The following is a 19045-nucleotide window of genomic DNA, read 5'->3' on the forward strand; positions in this document are numbered from 1 at the left end:
AAATCGGTTCAGAATTGAGCGAGTTACAGTCTGTTTTTAGTGCAGTATGTGGCTCTGTGCAGAGAGCTGTCACACGCGCACCTAGAGAGAGAGAGAGAGAGAGAGAGAGATGAGAGAGCGCGATCCAAACAAACTGTACAGCTGTTTATAATAATCATATAAATGCATCTAACCTATATATACATATTGATATGTGCGTGAAAACGTTATTGTAGCCTATCCATGCAGTTCAGTACATTACTGGATGGAGTTAGCTGCTAATCTTTGGCCTGAACTGGGCTTGAGAAACAATCTTGTGTTTAATGTTCGGAATGACAACGGTCCTTGAATGCGTCCCGTATCAGTATCCTGCACGTGCAGCTGCCAAGCTAGAGTTCTTCGCTCGGTCTGAGGTGAGTGATTAACGTCCAACTCTTTCACCATAAAACACGAAGGCTGAGTTGTTTAAAATAATGTTTTATCAGTTATTGTCTTGATAACTATGGGGGTTACACATTGCAGGAAATACACCGTCTCAGCAGCATAACTTGTGTTGTTTTCATGCCAACGGCTTTACAGCCCCTGATAATTGTTAGCACTCGACGGACATTTAGCCGCTAATGTCAACTTTAGCTTTCTAAATTAACAAAGTCAGCCCCCGAACTAAAAAAGAAACGTCTTCTTGTTCACTCTCTAACACTAAGACACCAAAGTTAAGCTGGAAATTCAAAAATTAAAGCTGTCAGTATGTTTAGAGTAGCATACTACCAGTAAATCCTCATATCCCCCTAATAAAAATGTTGTTTGCTGTTTTTGGTATATGTTAGCATGACAGTGGGTTTTAAAGCTAATGCTATAATGCTAATACTCTGTTTGCGTACAGTAGGCCTTCACAGGGCATTTTTTATATAACTTCTAGCAGATAGTACTTTGTCGCGTGTGTGTGTGTGTGTGTGTGTGTGTGTGTGTGTGTGTGTGTGTGTGTGCGTGTGTGCGCGTGTGTGTGTGTGCGTGTGTGTGTGTGTCAGTTGGAGAGAGACAGAGCTGTTTAACGGGACAGAACTGAGGGTATTTTGCGCGCGTGTGTGTGTGTGTTGGAGAGAGGGAGAGAGACATGTTGCTAGCTGTTTAACGTGCATAGTAATGTAGAATAATGGGATTTAATGCTGTGTGTGTGTGTGTGTGTGTGTGTGTGTGTGTGTGTGTGTGTGTGTGTGTGTGTGTGTGTGTGTGTGTGTGTGTGTGTGTGTGTGTGTGTGTGTGTGTGTGTGTGTGTGTGTGTGTGTGTGTGTGTGTGTGTGTGTGTGTGTGTGTGTGCTGGTATTGACAACAGAGTAGCCTACATAATTGACTGGATAATTTTACTTTTATTCAGTCCCTTCTGTATAAAAAAAAACATTGATATCCAAAATAAACTTCTGATTAGTGAATAGTTTGCACACCTAATCTGCATTATAACCTAAGCTCCGTGTGTGTGTGTGCGTCACTTGGTCTAGCTGATAATTGCTGTGTCCAGAGAGAGAGAGACATGTTGCTAGCTGTTTGACGTGCATACTCATGTAGAATAATGTATTTTGTGTGTGTGTGAACTAGCTAGTTGTAGTGTGTGTGTCATGCTTTGTTGGTGAGTAATGTAGAATATGAGCTGGTATTGACAACAGAGTAGCCTACATAATTGACTGGATAATTTTACTTTTATTCAGTCCCTTCTGTATAAAAAAAACATTGATATCCAAAATAAACTTCTGATTAGTGAATAGTTCGCACACCTAATCTGCATTATAACCTAAGCTCCTTGTGTGTGTGTGTGTGTGTGTCTGTCTGTCTGTCTGTCTGTAAGATGACCCAGGATGCCTGACTGGAGTTGCACAACACTGTTTTGGATACCAATACAATAATTTCAGTAATTGGTTTGTTTAGGCCTATATACAGGGTATTTTTAAAATAACTTTGGCTAGCAGATAGTTATAGTGTTTGTGTCATGTTGCTAGCTGTACACACATACTCATAGAATGAGGAGTCAAGACATGTCTAACATCTTTTTTTTATCTCCTTTTAGAAAAGAACAAGGAGAATAATTGTGCTTAACTGGTGAGTAAAGGAGAATGTGTGCTGGTATTGACAACATAATACATCATTGACTGGATAATTTTACTTTTATTCAGTCCCTTCTGTATAATCACCAAACATTTACACATTGATGTACAAAAAACACATATCGTAAGTGAATAGTTTGCACCCCTAATTTGCATTATGCCCAGGGGGCAAAGTAGGTTTGTAGACATGGAATGTTGTAAAAGTTTTTTCACCAGAAAGTATATGTAGGGCATTCAAGGATCACAACCTGGGTGGACAACCTGGTAATAGCAAATCAGGGCCATGGTTTAAGGCGAGAGACTGCAGGTGAATGGGGTAACATATTTAATGTATAGATATCACAAAACTTTACCAGTGGATTACTGACATTAGAACAATTACTTTTTGTATTTTTGTTTTTTAAGAAATGTTTGAATAAATATGAAAATCTGGCAATACAGAACAGATTTTGGATACAGCCTTTTTTATTCTAAAAAACTGAATAATACTATACTAGGTCTTAAAATCTATTTTTGTGTTTTTAAGAACAGAATGTCTGACAAATCAGAGTAAGAATGATTATTGAAAGTTTAGTTAACTTCTTTAGAAGTTGGGAATACTGGAAAAAAAAATGTTGAGATAATGTCCTGACTCCCATTGTCTGTCTGTCCATCATAGGAGAGGCATCCCTTTCATTGTTACTGAGGCAAATAGCTTTTTGTGATATCCAACTAAACTTTCAATAATCATTCTTTGCACTATACCAAAGGTTATTGCAGAAGGATTTGCTCATATGTTGTTCATTGTCTTATTTATGAAACATTTTCTTCTTAAAAACATGATCAAAATGCATTGTTATGACCTGTATATAGTGTTTCTCTATTTATATATAAAAAAGGCTGTATCCAAAATCTGTTCTGTAATGACTTTGGACATATTGTAAAAACGAAATAATATAAATTTGACCTCTGGCTTTACCCAACATCCAGATAATGGATTTTTAAAGAGATGCAAATATACACATACAGTCCCCTCCAATAGTATTGGAACGGTGAGGCCAATTACTTTATTTTTGCTGTAGACTGGAAACATTTGGGTTTGACACCAAACGATGAATATGAGACTAGATCAACATTTCAGGTTTCATTTCCAGGTATTCACATCTGGATCCGATACACAACTTAGAAGATAGCATTTTTTGAAAAGGAACACCACATTTTTAGGCGAGCAGAAGTATAGGAACAGATAGACTTTAAATAAATTAAAGTGAATAAAACGTAATATGTTGTCGCAAATCCATTGCTTGCAATAACTGCATCAAGCCTGTGACCCAGTGACATCACCAAACTTTTACATTCTTCTTTTGTGATGCTTTTCCAGGCTTTCAATGCAGCCTCATTCAGTTGCTGTTTGTGTTAGGGGGTTACTCTCTTAAGTCTCCTCTTTGGCAGGTAAAATGCATGCTCTATAGGGTTTAAGTCTGGAGATTGACATGGCCAGTCTATAACCTTCCACTTCTTGCCCCTGATTAACTCCTTTGTTGTGTTTTGGATCATTATCTTGATGCATGATGGAGGATCTTCCAATCAGTTTGGTTGCATCTTTCCTTAAATTGGCAGACAAAATGTTTCTGTAGACTTAGGTTGCGTTCCGAATCGCATACTCTTTCTTTTTTCTATTCTACATACTACATCCGACGATAAAAAGAATCTAGTTAGGATGCAGTAGACATACTATTGGGACATACTTTTCTCTCTTATTTCATCATAACATTGCGCCTTGATCTTGCCTCTTGCTTTTATATCCGTCGCATCCCCGTTTGTTTTCATAACATGGACCTATAGGCTTCGTCGATGTTACGTCACTTCACGTGCGCACTGGATTGTGGGTCAGAATCGCCCAAATAGGATGCACTTTTCAACACTAACAATCTTGGCCGCATGAAGTAGACCATCCGGGTATTCTAACCATCCTAAATCTGGCCACAAGAATCGGGACATCCTAAATCTTTTTTCTACATACTATATAGTAGAAAGTATGCGATTCGGAACGCAACCATAGAGTTCATTTTGCTGTTGCCATCATGTGTTACATCATCAATGAAGATTAATGAGCCCATCCGAGAAGAAGCCATGCAAGCCCAAGCCATGACATTGCCTCCACCGTGTTTCACAGATGAGCTTGTATGTTTGGGATTATGAGCAGATTCTTTCTTTCTCTAAACTTTAGCCTTTCCATCACTTTGGTAAAGGTGCATCTTGACAACAACACAGTAACACATGATGGCAACAGCAAAATGAACTCAGAAGTATACAGGAACATTTTGTCTGCCAATTTAAAGAAAGATGCAACCAAACTGATTGGAAGATCCTTCATCATGCAGCAAGATAATGATCCAAAAAAAACTGCAAAAACAACAGAGGAGTTCATCAGGGGCAAAGAAATGTGAGGGGTGTACACACACACACACACACACACACACACTCACACACATATATATGTGGGGGTTTGTGGACGTATTACCTGCTGCTACTTCACACTCCATCCTCACACTGGGCCTCATTGCATCCAACGAGCGCATGCATATGGCTATTATAATTTATATACTACACATAATATACTCTGGCTTTACCCAACATCTAGATAATTGATTTTTAAAGAGATGCAAATATACACATAATGAGTTGGATATTGCAAATGTGCATATTTATTCGAACCTTTCTGAAAAAAATACAGAAAATAATTGTTCTGTCAGTAATCAACTGGCAACATTTCATGGTTTAAGATAAACCCTCTTGCTTTCCAGTACGTAGCTCACCAGATTGTAATCCTTGAGGGTCCTAGATATTATTTATAGAGAACAACCTTTTACAACAATCCATGTCTGTTTTCTGAAAAAAGGGTGTTTTGCCCCCTGGGTATTATTAACCTAAGCTCCTTCATGGACAAAATTAGGACTGTATCAACAAATCCATAAACATCAATTTATAAAAGTTTCATTATTGATTCATTGTGTCGCATGATAAGAGTGGAGATAGATAATACACAAACAAAGCATGATGTCTGCATCACTGCTTCAGTGTCCCACCACCTGTCCACTACTGCTACAGGGGCTGGCAGTGCAATGACAGCGCTGAGCCAGCCATGTGTATTAGCTTATTATTTAATTTAACACGCTAGTGTACTGATAGTAGGAAGTTACCAAGACGTCCCACCACAGTGAAAAGCAGGACCAATTTACACTTGATTTGTACCTGTTCTTCATGAACAGCTTTTTGATAAGAGTGTAATGAGTTAAGTCACTGGCAGCGGGCTGTGTGTTTGCAGATAATGTATGTGTGTCTCTCTCACATACGCTCCCTGCTGTCAAACAGAGAAACCGAGAGCGACGTGGATGATAGGCAGCCATATAGACCTACTAGGTATTCAGTCCAACACCTGTTGTTCAGCAGTTTATGTGGTGGCACCCACCCGCTCTATTCATTAACTAAATGCTGTTTAACAGTGGCGCAGCACCGTTCCTTAACATAGGGAAAAGACTGTTACTGCTCAATGAAATAAAGATAATTTGCTGACTAATTGTATTGTAAAAACAAAACAATATAGAATATTTGATCTATTATGGCCAGCCCTACATGCAATTAGGCAACTATTTCTGCAATTGCTAGGAAGAATGTATTTCAAATTAATAATTGTTTTCCACTCTCTGTTTTCCAGACGCCTGGTCTTGTACCCTGACTCTACCATCCCAACCCCCAACCCCTTTGACCGCTTCTTGTTGCAGATTCACAGTCTGGGCAAGCGGTCGCTTTCTGCTCTGTCTGTACTCTCTGCTAAATCTGTCTTCTCTCTCCCTGTGTCACGCTCTGACTGAGAAGTACTAGTCAGTATTCCCGGGGACATTCAGATCTACCTCCCCAAAGCTTGCTTGCTCTCTCTACCCTTGTATCAAAATCCAGATTTCTCTCTTCTTTTATTCACCTCTGACTGAGTCTGAGACTAGTCAGTTTGCAGAAAAAAACCTTTGAAGCAAATCTTTTTGACGCAAACCTTTTTTGAAGCAAAACTTTTTGACGCAAACCTTTCTCAAACCTTTTGAGAAAAAACCTTTCTCAAACGTTTTCAGAAAAAACCTTTGATAAGCAAACCTTTTGAGAACTTTGAACCTTTGAGAAATCAGAGACCATGCCAAAAAAAGGAAAGAAATCTCAAGCTTCAAAAGTACGCTGGCTGAAGTTAAGTGAGTTTCTATCCTCAAAACAAGCTGAACCTGTGGAACATTCTGATCCTTACAGCAACAGAGAGGTAAATGTTTCTGAGCCTTCTAATGCTAATGTGACATGTGAGTTAGCATCCCGCAGCCAGAACCATTATACATATCATGATGCCAACAACAGTCAGTGCTCCTGTAACTCTGCAACATTTTTAGCTTTCCTGCACGAGTTAAGTCACCTTAAAAGCGCAGACCTTGATCTTGTTTTAGATCGTGGCTATTCAATGTACGTGGAAACAGTGGAACAGTTGATAAAAGATGGAAGGATAGTTCATGGACATTTGAATAGAGATGAAATTCCTGAGGTTGTACGTGGCTACAGACTGCATCACATAATGACAAAATGTAACTCAATGTATGGAATGTTTACATCTACTCCTGCAGAAGGCGACTTCTTAAACCTTTCAGACGGACTTCAGTGCTTGACATCTGGAGTGAACTTCGCTCTGTTGGTAATGAGCCATGTCTTCATTGCTGTTTTCCGAGACCAGCAAGCAAGGTATGGATTTTTTGACCCACACACAAGACGACCTGATGGCCTTCCCATTGGCCCAGACAGTACTGGAACAGCTGTCATGTTCACTTTCAACCATTTAAGAGATCTGCAAACCAAACTTTGCACAATCTTTACCTTGTTAGGCACCAGCCCAGAGGCTCCTTATGAACTAATCCCTGTGCTTTTTCAGAGTGTAGATGAAGCCTCTGTGAATGAAAATGTTGTTCACGTAAACTCTAATGCAGACACTGCTGTTTTACACACGAGGGGGCATATCGATAACACTACGGTCAGTGTTACACAGCCTGACATTGAAATGTCTTTGCCGTCAAGCTCAGTTACAGAGTCTACACCCTGTGCTGACATGCAATCAGATGTGGTTGTTCAAAGTGTAGAGGAAATCTCTGTAGAAGAAAATGTGGCTCATGTCGATGCAAATGCAGAAGTTTCACACATGAGGGAGCAGAACGTTCACACTATTTCCAGTGTAACACAGCCTGAAACTGAGATGTTGTTGCCATCATGCTCAGATACAGCCTATACCCCCTATGCAGACGTTACATCAGATTCAAGTGAATTAATACATGTGTGTAGCAATGCAGGTTCAGAATGTTATACATTAGATAATCCAGAAAAGGACCACAGAGCTATACCAAATCTATCTAAACTTCCCAAACATGCAAGGATAAAGTATAAAAGAAGAATGATGGCTGCAGAGAAGGCAAAGGCAAAACATGACAAAAACACTGAAACTCCCCTCCAAAAGAAAAAGAGGAAAGAGAGGGAAAGGTACGCTAAAGAAGTGAGCAAATCCCATGACAATTCTTACAGAAAAAGAAAGAAGTCCTACACAACTTCTCGCTATCAACACGACTCCGACTTCCGGCAGAGGCAGAAGCATAACTTAACAAATCGTTACAGGCAAGACGAAAGATTTAAGGACAAGCGAAGGTCGTATATAACCAATCGTTACAGGCAAAGCGAAAGCTTTAAGCAGAAGCAGAGGTCGTATATAACCAACCGTTACAGGCAAAGCGAAAGCTTTAAGCAGAAGCAAAGGTCGTATATAACCAACCGTTACAGGCAAAGCGAAAGCTTTAAGGACAAGCAAAGGTCGTATATAACCAACCGTTACAGGCAAAGTGAAAGCTTCAAGCAGAAGCAGAGGTCATACACATGCACCCGCTATCGCTTAGATGCTCGTTTCAGACAAACTAAAAAGTCTAATGTAACCACTCGTTATGCAAAGGACCCTGCATTTAGAGCCAGACAGAAAGAAACAATGAGACAACGCATGAGAAACAAATACCAAAGCAATCGTGCATTTGGAATGACTCATCGCATGAACTGTGCGATGAGAATAAGACAAAAATACAGACGCATGCAAAGAAGGCAAAACCAAAGGGATGACAGTCCTATTAGAGATTCTATGGATGACAGTCTCATTAGAGATGCGATGGAAGACATGCAGATGCGAGATGCTATAGAAGTTTTTCGATCCAATATCAAAAAGGCCCCAATACATGGCTGCACGTGCTGCCATCGATCTTTGTTTCCAAATCAAGTGAAATGTTGCAATAGATCAAAGTACAATACAAATCCACTTGTTGCTCAAACCTGCCTGACAGGGAAGTTTGTTCATGTCTGTACTGATGAGTGTCAAAATGCTCAACAATGCACAGTACCAGCTGAAAGAAAAAAAGAGTGGATCTGTCACACTTGCCATGAGCACCTTAAAACTGGAAGTATGCCACCACTTGCCATAGCTAACAATCTAGAACTAGCAGATATTCCCACTGAACTCTGTGATTTAAACATTTTGGAGAGGCATCTCATTTCCAAATGCATAACATTCGCCAAAATTATCCCACTCCCGAAGGGAGGTCAGCGCCAGATTTGTGGAAACTTGGTCTGCGTCCCATCAGAAGTACAAGAAACGGTAAATGCCTTACCGAGACTAAGAAGTGAGTCTCAGGTCATGAGAGTTAAACTTAAGAGGAAATTGTGCTATACCGGCCATCAACTTTACCAAAGTGTAACATGGACTAAACTAGTGAGGGCTTTGCTTAAACTAAAAGAGGTCCATCCGCAGTATACTGACATAACAATCCGAGATGAGGAAGAGCTTTGTGACCCATTAATTGATGAGGAAGCAAATGACTCGGATGAGGAAAACATGGATGATACGGACTATAATGTTGAAGATATGATGGAAATTGACAGCTTTGAGAACGATGCACTCTTTGAGGCAGAAATGGATTCTGAGAACGATGAACAGGATACAAATAGTCAGTTGTCTGATGGTCAGCAACCACAGCAGCAGTCTGAAAATATTGAACAGGAGAGTGATGAACCTAATGGCGCCGTTGCTCTCGAGTCATGTCTACAACCAACTGATTTGACAGATGAAATATTAAGTTTTAGTGAGGGAATCTACTCGGTTGCACCCGCTGAGGGAAACAAACCAGTAAGCTTTTTCAAAACTCCTAACCTAGAGGCAATGGCTTTTCCCGTTCAGTTTCCCACTGGTAAAAACACTCTAGACGAAAACCGTCGCAAAACAATAACACCCTGCAGTTATTTCAAAACTAGACTTTGCTGTGCAGACAACCGTTTTGCTAGGGATACAAACTATCTCTTTTTCGCTCAGTTTGTAAGCGAAATACATCAGGCCACTTCCAGCATGTCAATACAGCTGCGTAAAGCAAAACCTTTTACACGAGATGGTCGCAAAATAACCAATGCAATGTTGCAGAACAAGCATGAGGTTGAAAAACTTGTGCGTAACAAAGATGCAATCCGATTCATGACACCACTCAGAGGCTCCCCCGCGTTTTGGGAGAAGACGACCAAAGATTTATTCTCGATGATTCGTCAGATGGGGACGCCAACATTCTTTCTTACATTTTCTGCTGCTGAAATGCGCTGGAAAGAGGTTATTACAGCCATTAAAGCTCAACAAGGCGAACAAGTGAATTTTGATGCACTCGATTGGCAGGCGAAAGCGTCCATCTTAAGATCAAACCCGGTGACCTCTATGCGACTTTTTGACAAACGTGTTGAGGCTCTGTTCAGAGATTTGATACTGTCACCCGCTCAACCCATCGGTAAAGTGGTGGACTGGTTTTTGAGATTGGAATTTCAGCACCGTGGAAGCCCACACATACACTGTCTCGTATGGGTAGAAGGAGCTCCTGTGTTTGAAGAAGACTCTGATCAGACGGTTTGTGATTTCGTTTCCAAATACATCACAGCTCAGTTGCCTGATCCAAACACACAACCTGAACTGCACAAAAAAGTTACAGAAGTTCAGATGCACAGCAAAACACATTCAAAGACATGTGTTAAATATTCCAATGCCAACTGCCGTTTTGGATTTCCTAAAATCCCAGCCCCAGAAACCATGATAATACGATCTAAAGTATTGGAAGATGAAGATGAGAGAGAGTTGGTGGCAATAAGAAAGCTCAACGCACTAAAGCGGTTAAACGATGTAGCTGAGAGCGCATCTCTGACTTTAGAACAGATGTTGGCGTCATGTGACCTCACGGTTGAGGAATACATAGAATGCCTGTGTATTAAAGCCAAAGCAAGTGAGGTGGTTCTAAAGCGTGATCCAAAAGACTCGTGGGTAAATGGATACAATCCTGCCCTCCTTGAAGCCTGGGATGCTAATTTAGATATACAGTTCATTCTCAACCCTTACTCGTGTATCATGTACATCTGCAGCTACATCAGCAAAGCTGAACACGGTTTAAGTGAATACCTCAAATCAATGATTCAAAATTCAAGTCATGAAAATGTAAATGAGAGCGATGAGATGAAACTGGTAATGCAGGCGTACTCTAAGAAAAGAGAGGTCAGTGCTCAAGAGTGTGTGGCCCGTGCATGTGGTCTACGCATGAAACAGTGTTCACGCCAGGTCATATTTGTACAGACTGATGACAACGCGCTAAAAATGAGTTACCCCATGTCCTTCCTAGAGAACAGAACGCCAGACTCTGTTAATTTGTGGATGAACGGATTACCTGACAAGTACCAATGCAGACCAGAAACTCCAGACTTTGAGGCAATGTGCTTGGCCGATTTTGCTTCCACTTGTAGAATTGTCTATGGCAAACAGGCAAAAGGTCCCAACGTAGTGCCCCTACTGAATGAGATGGGATTTGTTCAGAGAAGAACAAACGGTAAACCCGCTGTTATTAAATATCGTTGTTTCTCACAGGAGAAGAATCCTGAGGAATTTCACGGCACATTACTAAAGCTTTACGTCCCGTATCGCGCACAGACGGAGCTAAAATCCATACACTACCCCACCAACCAGTCCTTCCACGAACGTGCTGGCATTTGGATACGAGGTACAGAGCGCCCTGAGATGGTGTCTTGTGTCGTGAAACGAAACCGAGAAAAATATGAAAAACACAGGGAAGACATTGATAGTGCCATCGCAGAGTTTGAACAGAATGGTGTTATAATAAACGAATGGTGTAATCTGGCTCCCGAATGTGAACTACAAAGGTTAGAATGCATTGAGGAACTTGAAGCAAGACCAGCTGATGAGGATAACGTGCAAGAGAACGTGCCGGACTATAATCTGAGGACAGAAAACAGACCAGAAGTTGCCATCATGAGAGAAGCCCCTGAGATAGATCCCGCAATGTTGCGGCAAATGTATCAAAATTTAAACCAAAAGCAAGCGTCCGTTTTCTACGCCATCAGAGACTGGAGCATAAAACGCGTCTGTGGTTTAAATGTGGAACCGTTCTTCTATTTCATTAACGGTGGTGCTGGAACAGGCAAGTCTCATCTTATCAAATGCATCCACGCAGAAGCATCCAAAATATTGTCTAGGCTTCCACGTAATGCAGAGGAATCGGACATGTCAAAACCTACCGTCCTGTTAACCGCGTTTACTGGCACCGCCGCTTTCAACATTTCAGGCACAACATTGCATTGTCTCCTAAAGCTGCCGAGAAGTTTAAAGCCTCCGTTCAATGGTCTTGGTAATAAACTAGATGAAGTCAGGGCAGAGCTTTCAAATGCAGAGATACTCATAATTGATGAAATCAGTATGGTTTCAAAGTCTCTCTTTGCCTATGTCGATGCCAGATTGAAACAAATCAAAGGAAATCACAGACCTTTCGGTGGGATGTGTGTCCTCGCCGTGGGTGATTTCAATCAGCTCCCTCCTGTTCGACAGTCTAAACCGTTGTGCGTCTATGATCCAACTCAGATCGACCTCTGGCGCGACCAATTTCAGATTATCACGTTGACTGAGATTATGCGTCAGAAAGACGACGTCCCATTTGCTGAGATGCTGAACCGCATCCGCGTTAAAGAGAAGGAAGAGGCATTATCCAACCAAGACAAAGCTTTGCTTTCACAGGCTGTCGCTGATCCGGCACACTGTCCAAAAGACATACTCCACGTCTTCGCTACAAATAAACAGGTTGATGCACATAATTCGACATCACTAGAGCGGTTTCACTCTGACATCATAAAGATAGATGCAGACGACTATCGAAAAGATCCCAGAACTGGTAGAATGGCGAGAGAAGCTACACCTTTTAAAGGGGACAATAAAGAGTTACCTGACTCAATTAAAGTTGCTTTAGGCGCTCGTGTCATGCTTACAAGAAATATCAACGTGCAGTCTGGTCTCTGCAATGGAACATTTGCATGTATTGCGAAAATAGTGACCAGTGATGGCGGTAGTGCTTCACACGTCAACAAACTTGGACTAGAACTAGATGTGGCAAGAAATCCCAGCAATATCAGTGCAGCTGATAATATTGTGTACATTGATAGAGATGAAGAAAAACTGAAGCAAAAGGGAGTGGTCCGCAGGCAGTTTCCTTTAAAACTTGCGTTTGCTTGTACAATACACAAGGTTCAAGGCATGACAAGGTCCTCCGCCGCAGTCTCACTAAAAAGCATCTTTGAGCCAGGCATGGCCTATGTTGCTCTCAGCAGAGTTACTTCCCTCAGTGGACTTCATATTCTAGATTTTGATGAGACAAAAATATATGCTAATCCACAAGTCAAAATAGGTCTTGCAGCCATGGCAGAAGCTTCATTTGAACATTTAATGCCTCTACTGAATGTCACAGCGACATTAAACAGGCCAGATATTCTCACCGTCATCCACCACAACACAGAAGGACTTCCGTCTCACATCGCTGATATCAAGAGTCACCATGAACTTCACCTTGCTGATGTCCTGTGTCTAACAGAAACTCACTTACAAGGATCATTTGTCGCTCAAAGTCTCCATTTACAAGGGTACAAGATGTTCAATCGCAACCGAAATGTCTCGTACACAAACTTTCCTGACATGGTTCGCAAAAATGGTGGCGGAGTCGCTATCTATGTAAAAGACCATATACAAGTCCGTGAAAAGCAGTACGTACACAATGCTACTGACATTGAGTTTACAGTTGTCAAGCTTGAAGCCCCATTCAATGCGCTGATCGCTGCTGTTTACAAGCCTCCAAGCTACAGCATACACTCATTCCTTTCCAACTTGCAAAGCCTCTTGGATTCGCTAGAAATTATGGATCATCATCCAATCATAGTCTGCGGAGATTTTAATGAAAATCTGTTGTCCGGAGCAAGCAAGCCGATCCTTGAACTGTTTCAGTCAAAAGGTTACGAGCAACTTATCACAGCCGCTACCACCGACAAAAATACACTCTTGGACCACATTTACATCTCTCGACCACAGTGCTGTCTGCATTCTGGCTTGCTCCAAACTTACTACAGTTACCACAATCCTGTGTACTGTACGATTACCTCAGAAATATTGGAAATGTAAATTGAGAGTATATAACCTGGGTAACCATTGCTAAGTTTAACAAAACTAAGTATTGTGTAATGCATTGATGATTGTAAATCGACTTATTACTTAACATAACATATTACTTGAACAAAACTTAATCCAGAAAAATACTAAATAAAAAAAAAACTAATACATTTGTGGGTGGGATTGTCCTTGTCAGCCAAGCTGTAAAATCTGCTTCGGCTGTTCCAGCCTTTTACAGGCTGGGAGGGAGGGTGGGATGGAGGGACAATCTCACTCAAGATAAATATCAACATGCTTCATTCTAGAAACTTCATTCAAACTTTAAGATCTTCAACAACTTCACCACGTCTGCTTTTATTCAACATTTTCAAAATAAATCCTAACTTCAAAATTCGTCAACATTTCATTAAAAATGATGCAACATTTAAAATCGCTTCTTCTCACTCATACTTCTTCCCCTAAACTTCATTCAACCAATATCCAACCAGCGTCATTTGCAACCGATGACTAAATATTCAATTATATTGTGGGTGGCAAAGCTTAAATAATCCAACTACTACGTATTGAAAAATGGTCGACCCTTTTAAATTGTGAATAAACAATTCTCCCAATATATATATATATATATACATATATATTTATACATATAAAATATAATGGCAGTCCTGAGAAGTGGACAGGAAACTACAAGTAAGTGCTGGTAACTAAGGCATAACTTTGATCATTATCAGTAATTGCGGGAAGTTGTAATGATTCATTATTGCTCCTGCTGCACTCTACATTACTGCTATTTAATACATTTCTTTTTTGTCTGTATATTTGTCTACATAAGTGCCCCACAGTTGTCACTCGGGAGGCCCCTCAGCTCAGAAGTTACACCAGAGTTCTAGAAACACCAACATTGGGCTTCACAGCAGACCTGACAGACATCTACTCAAGGCAGAGAGACCAACCACAGATGTCTGCAAAGCCCTTCATAGTTCTCTGGAACAGTGCCATGTATGTGACTACATATTTTTTTATATTAGTGTTGTATTAAAATCCTCTGCATGTCTATGCTGATTTGGTTGTTGTCACTGTCCGCAGTATTCATTGTAAGTAACATAGAATGCACATTTGGGTTTGGTTTCAGGCTGAGAGGCGGTTGTGATGGATCTGCATCGAGGAAACATGGTGAGACTGGGGCAACAGGAAAATCTAGTGGCAATCAACCCGAGTGGTCATCTTGACCTGGAACAAAGCATTTTGTAAGTAAACTTTCTTTATCTAATGTACCTGTACCTCAAACCATCAGTGACACTCACAATGTGAAAAACATGAAATGATCAATTGCTTCTGATTTTTTCTCACTTGATCTGTGCCAGGCTGAGTCGTCAGCACCATGGAGAGGTCAACTCAAGGCAGTAAAAGACACTTCAACTCTCTGCTTCAAAAACGTAAGTAGATTATATTTAATGCTTTTTTACGCAAACATTTGAACTTGTGTGTTCTACAAGTGATTTAATTAATGTTTTATTATAACATTTACCCCTCATCTTTACAGCAAACTACTCTGAGAGTCTTCTGCAGCAGTATCCTGGAGTCCTCAACTCAACAAAAAAAAGATGCTTCCTGTTAGCTGTCCATCCAGATGGCCACATGACCAACCATCCCATAGGAGAGAATCATATGGACTGAGGAAAAGCAGATAAGGGGCAGGCAGTGCGGCTCCACAACTCTTTACTGAGCATGTAAGAAGATACTTATAAGATTTGACCTTGCTTCTTATGTAAGTGATTAAATGCATATTTGGTTATTTGGTCTTATTGTAAAACATTTTTCTGTTGTTGATCTTCTCTACAGCAATTTCCTTTGGGAGTCCATCTGCTCAACAGAAACAGTCGCTGCCCTTCATCATCTGGCCACTGGAAGAATGACTTGAAGAAGAGACAGTTTCCTTTCCGCTAACCACCGTACAAAGATACACATTGTGTCATCCACATTAGCTACACTGTGCACAAGACTTTCAGACAATCACAGATTCAAACATTAACTAGTCTGTCACACGCAGTCGTCCTGGTAGGGGATCTCTCAAAGACTTGGCCTACCTAAAGGTTTCTTCAATTTTTTTTTTTTCCCTGATAAAGGTTTTTAAGAAGTTTTTCCTGACATGCTTTGAGGGTGTAAGGCTGTAAATATTATATCGGCAGACTTTTATATTTTCCTTTTTCTATGGGGTTAACATTTTTCATGTAACAATAACATTTTAATAAATGGTGAATTAACAGAAATATTCCAACAGACTTTATCTGATTTACTTTGAAGGTGGGCATTATTCAATGTCTCAATGCATTTGTATATGTTTGCATATATGCATAGAGGGTAGCCTACAATGTAACATATATTGGAACGAACATTTTTTACACCTGTTGATTTGATTACACCACTCTATCTTAAGAGTTCAATAAGATTATCATCAATATCCTTTCTGAAATGTTCTGTGTACAGGTTTATCATAAAATAACTGGGACATGAAGGTAAAGTGATAGCAAAAAAGGTCTGAAAAAATACAAGGTTCTTTTAGTTATCAAATTTAAATATTGCGGTTTAAAATAATGATGTAGTGAAATTTTATTTTATGGTGAGAAATAAACACTGAACAAACTAGTGTCTCACTATGTTTCTTCCCGTTTCCGTCTGACGAGGGCAAGTCTTTCAGACTCACGGTTTGCGAGATAGAAGTAGCAGTTTGGAATATATAGCACCATAGGAATATATAGGTTTCTTTATAAATTAGACCTGGTCTCTGTTTTTAGCACAGGATTGGTGGTATAGTGGTTAAAGCCTTGGTCTTGTAATCAGAAAATCACAGGATTGAATCCAGCTTGTGGAATAACATTTTCTACTTATATCATTGTGTGAAGTGGAACATGTCTCATGCTAAGTGTAGATGACACATGAGGTAGAGCTGTTTACCCCGAACAATTTTATTTATTGTTTACCCTGAACTAAAAGTTGGCGGTTCAAGCCCCGGTTACAGCTACATTTTAGACTTACACGGATTTTCTTTTAACTTTGCACAGATGTTTATTATGACTCAATTATGACCTCAGAGTAGTTTAGAGGTCAAATTTCAAGGTCATAATTCATTCATTTTTCATTCATTTTTCATACATTGTATCATTCAATCATTCTGTTGATTCAGATATATTCATCCTTCGTTCTTCATCAACATTCAGCAGTGAAGGGTCAAATTCAGCATCAGCTTCAGCATCAGCGTCAGCATTCACACCGCAATTTCTTCAAGGAATTGCAATTCTAGTTGATTTATGGAATAGCATACTTTACTTCCAATGATCCAATGTACATTTTCGAAAAATGTAACAGGTAGATATATATATAGATAGATAGATAGATAGATAGATAGATAGATAGATAGATAGATAGATAGATAGATAGATAGATAGATAGATAGATAGATAGATAGATATAACTATAACACGTTACGTAACACAGTTACCAACATCACCTATTTGGCCACATGTTCCAAGATCAATCCTTAAGCAGATCAAAATGCATTTTTCCTAAGGCCCCCACAGTCCAGGAATGCTCGTCCGAACTGACCTGCTTCTGATCTGATTCTTTTTTTAGTAATTGTTGGCTGCAGTTTTTATTGGAGATAAGGTGTTATTGGCTATGTGTGGCAGTCTCACTCCTTCCTTACTACACTCCATTGATATGACGTTTGCCCTTTTGAGTAGCCTGCCTTGCCCCAGTAAATCCCCCAGAGCCGTGTCTGTCTATGTTATATGAACAATGTGTTATACCAATAAACAAGTAACATTATATGCTATATTTTTCATTGGAAATAACAGTGAGCTGCAGAATGACCTACTGGTTACAACCTTTTAATATTGTGTAGTTTGCCCCAGCACTGTAGATCACACCCAATTACAAAAAGGAACTAACCGCATGACTTACCACTGTTTTTACTCTATGATGAATGATTTCGACCTCCCTCTAAAATGGTTTAGGCTACATTTCCATTCATTAGTCTGACATACAAAAATAGACACAATTCTAGGCATATTGAACAACAGAAAACAAGGACACACTCACACAGACATACACTCACATGTTTCCAGGTAAGACTAATCTTGAGTTACAAATGGGTTGGGAAACTGAATATCAATGACATGATGTCAGAAGGATTGATGACGGGAAGTATCTACGAGGAAGGGTCGCTCTGTCCTATCAACAAGGTCTTTTGGTATTCACAACAAGATCCCGTATTCTAACCACTTGTGTCATTTGTCTTTCATCATATGTGTTCCTTCTAGCCCTGTATGTGTGTGTGTGTGCCGTCTGTGTGGCTTTGTCCATCCATGTATGTTAATGTCCGTCTGAGTCACACAGGCACGTGTGTGTGTGTGTGTGTGTGTGTGTGTGTGTGTGTGTGTGTGTGTGTGTGTGTGTGTGTGTGTGTGTGTGCATGCGTGTTGTAGAGGGGCTGTCAGGTTATTTAGGCAGTCTACTCAGGGATTGCGCCAATGAATAAGCAGCACCGATGTTATCTTGAAACCTTCAAGAGGAGAGTAGATGAGAGAGGAGAGGGATGAGGATAAATCAGGCAAAATGGACACAAGAGGGGCTGACGAGAGAGTATAGGAAGGGAGGTTGATAAGAGTAGAGAAGAATGGAAGGAAATGAGTTGAGGCAAAAGGACAACCATGGGTAAGGAGGTTACAATGATTGCTGCAAAGTCTTGGCCTGAAGGAAAGCTCATTTACATACACTCATGTCTGCTCATCAGGCAACTTTTTCTTTTGTCCCCCCATGCCTTTATGTTTTGAGTCCCCGTTTTGACCTCTGGTGTCTACCCCGCTAACCCTCCTCCATTACTCAGACAAGCCTTCCTTCTAGGCATATCATGTCACATTCTTATCCTTACAGTTCTATGCTCTCCCGTCTCATCGTTTCTCCCCCCCAATCCCCCACCCATTCTTCTTCACAACATCATATCCATGCTGTTTGCTGCATCAAGGTTTAACTGGTTAAACAGCTTTAGTCGTTTGTAATCAGAACAAATACATCTTAATTTGCCCAAATAATCGATCCACTGGACCCTGCGTCTGACCCCAGTATTATTATAATACCCACAGTAGACTGTTTTTCCCACTCTGAATATCCTTAATTTATTTCAATATTGTTTTTTCTACATTAGCTCTTATGGTATCTGTACATTCCTGATCACCTGATACCTAGTCTGGCTAGCCGGATATCGACAACTTGTAGCGCTCCCGGTAGATACCAGCATCAAACTCCTCCCCTTCCTCTTCCCCGCTGTGGCCTACCGTTTATGCTCCGCTCAGAATGTGAGACAACAGAAAGTGCACACGTGTGTGTTTGACACGGTTTGATAGTATCCAGCTCATAATGT

At 40.4% G+C, this 19045-nt stretch overlaps 1 protein-coding gene across 2 annotated transcripts; it reads left to right on the plus strand.

Annotated features, from left to right (window-relative positions):
• The first annotated feature begins 2036 nt into the window (after window positions 1-2036).
• On the plus strand, window positions 2037-16088 carry LOC307248609 (uncharacterized protein). Of its 2 annotated transcripts, XR_013844796.1 has the most exons (8): window positions 2037-2070; window positions 5773-6360; window positions 6713-6827; window positions 14459-14625; window positions 14759-14873; window positions 14991-15062; window positions 15170-15356; window positions 15469-16088. XR_013844796.1 is itself a non-coding variant. In XM_080025041.1 (5 exons), exon 1 carries the CDS (start codon window positions 6904-6906, stop codon window positions 13636-13638), a length of 6735 nt encoding a protein of 2244 aa, XP_079881167.1. In that variant the 5' UTR covers window positions 6854-6903; the 3' UTR covers window positions 13639-14625; window positions 14759-14873; window positions 14991-15062; window positions 15170-15356; window positions 15469-16088. The 2 variants fall into 2 exon arrangements, 1 of the variants encoding a protein (XP_079881167.1); XM_080025041.1 differs by lacking the exons at window positions 2037-2070; window positions 5773-6360; window positions 6713-6827 and having other exon boundaries at window positions 6854-14625.
• The last annotated feature ends 2957 nt before the right edge of the window (window positions 16089-19045 follow it).

Source organism: Ammodytes marinus (genome assembly GCF_949987685.1).
Source record: "Ammodytes marinus genome assembly, chromosome: 3".
Lineage (NCBI taxonomy): Eukaryota > Metazoa > Chordata > Actinopteri > Uranoscopiformes > Ammodytidae > Ammodytes > Ammodytes marinus.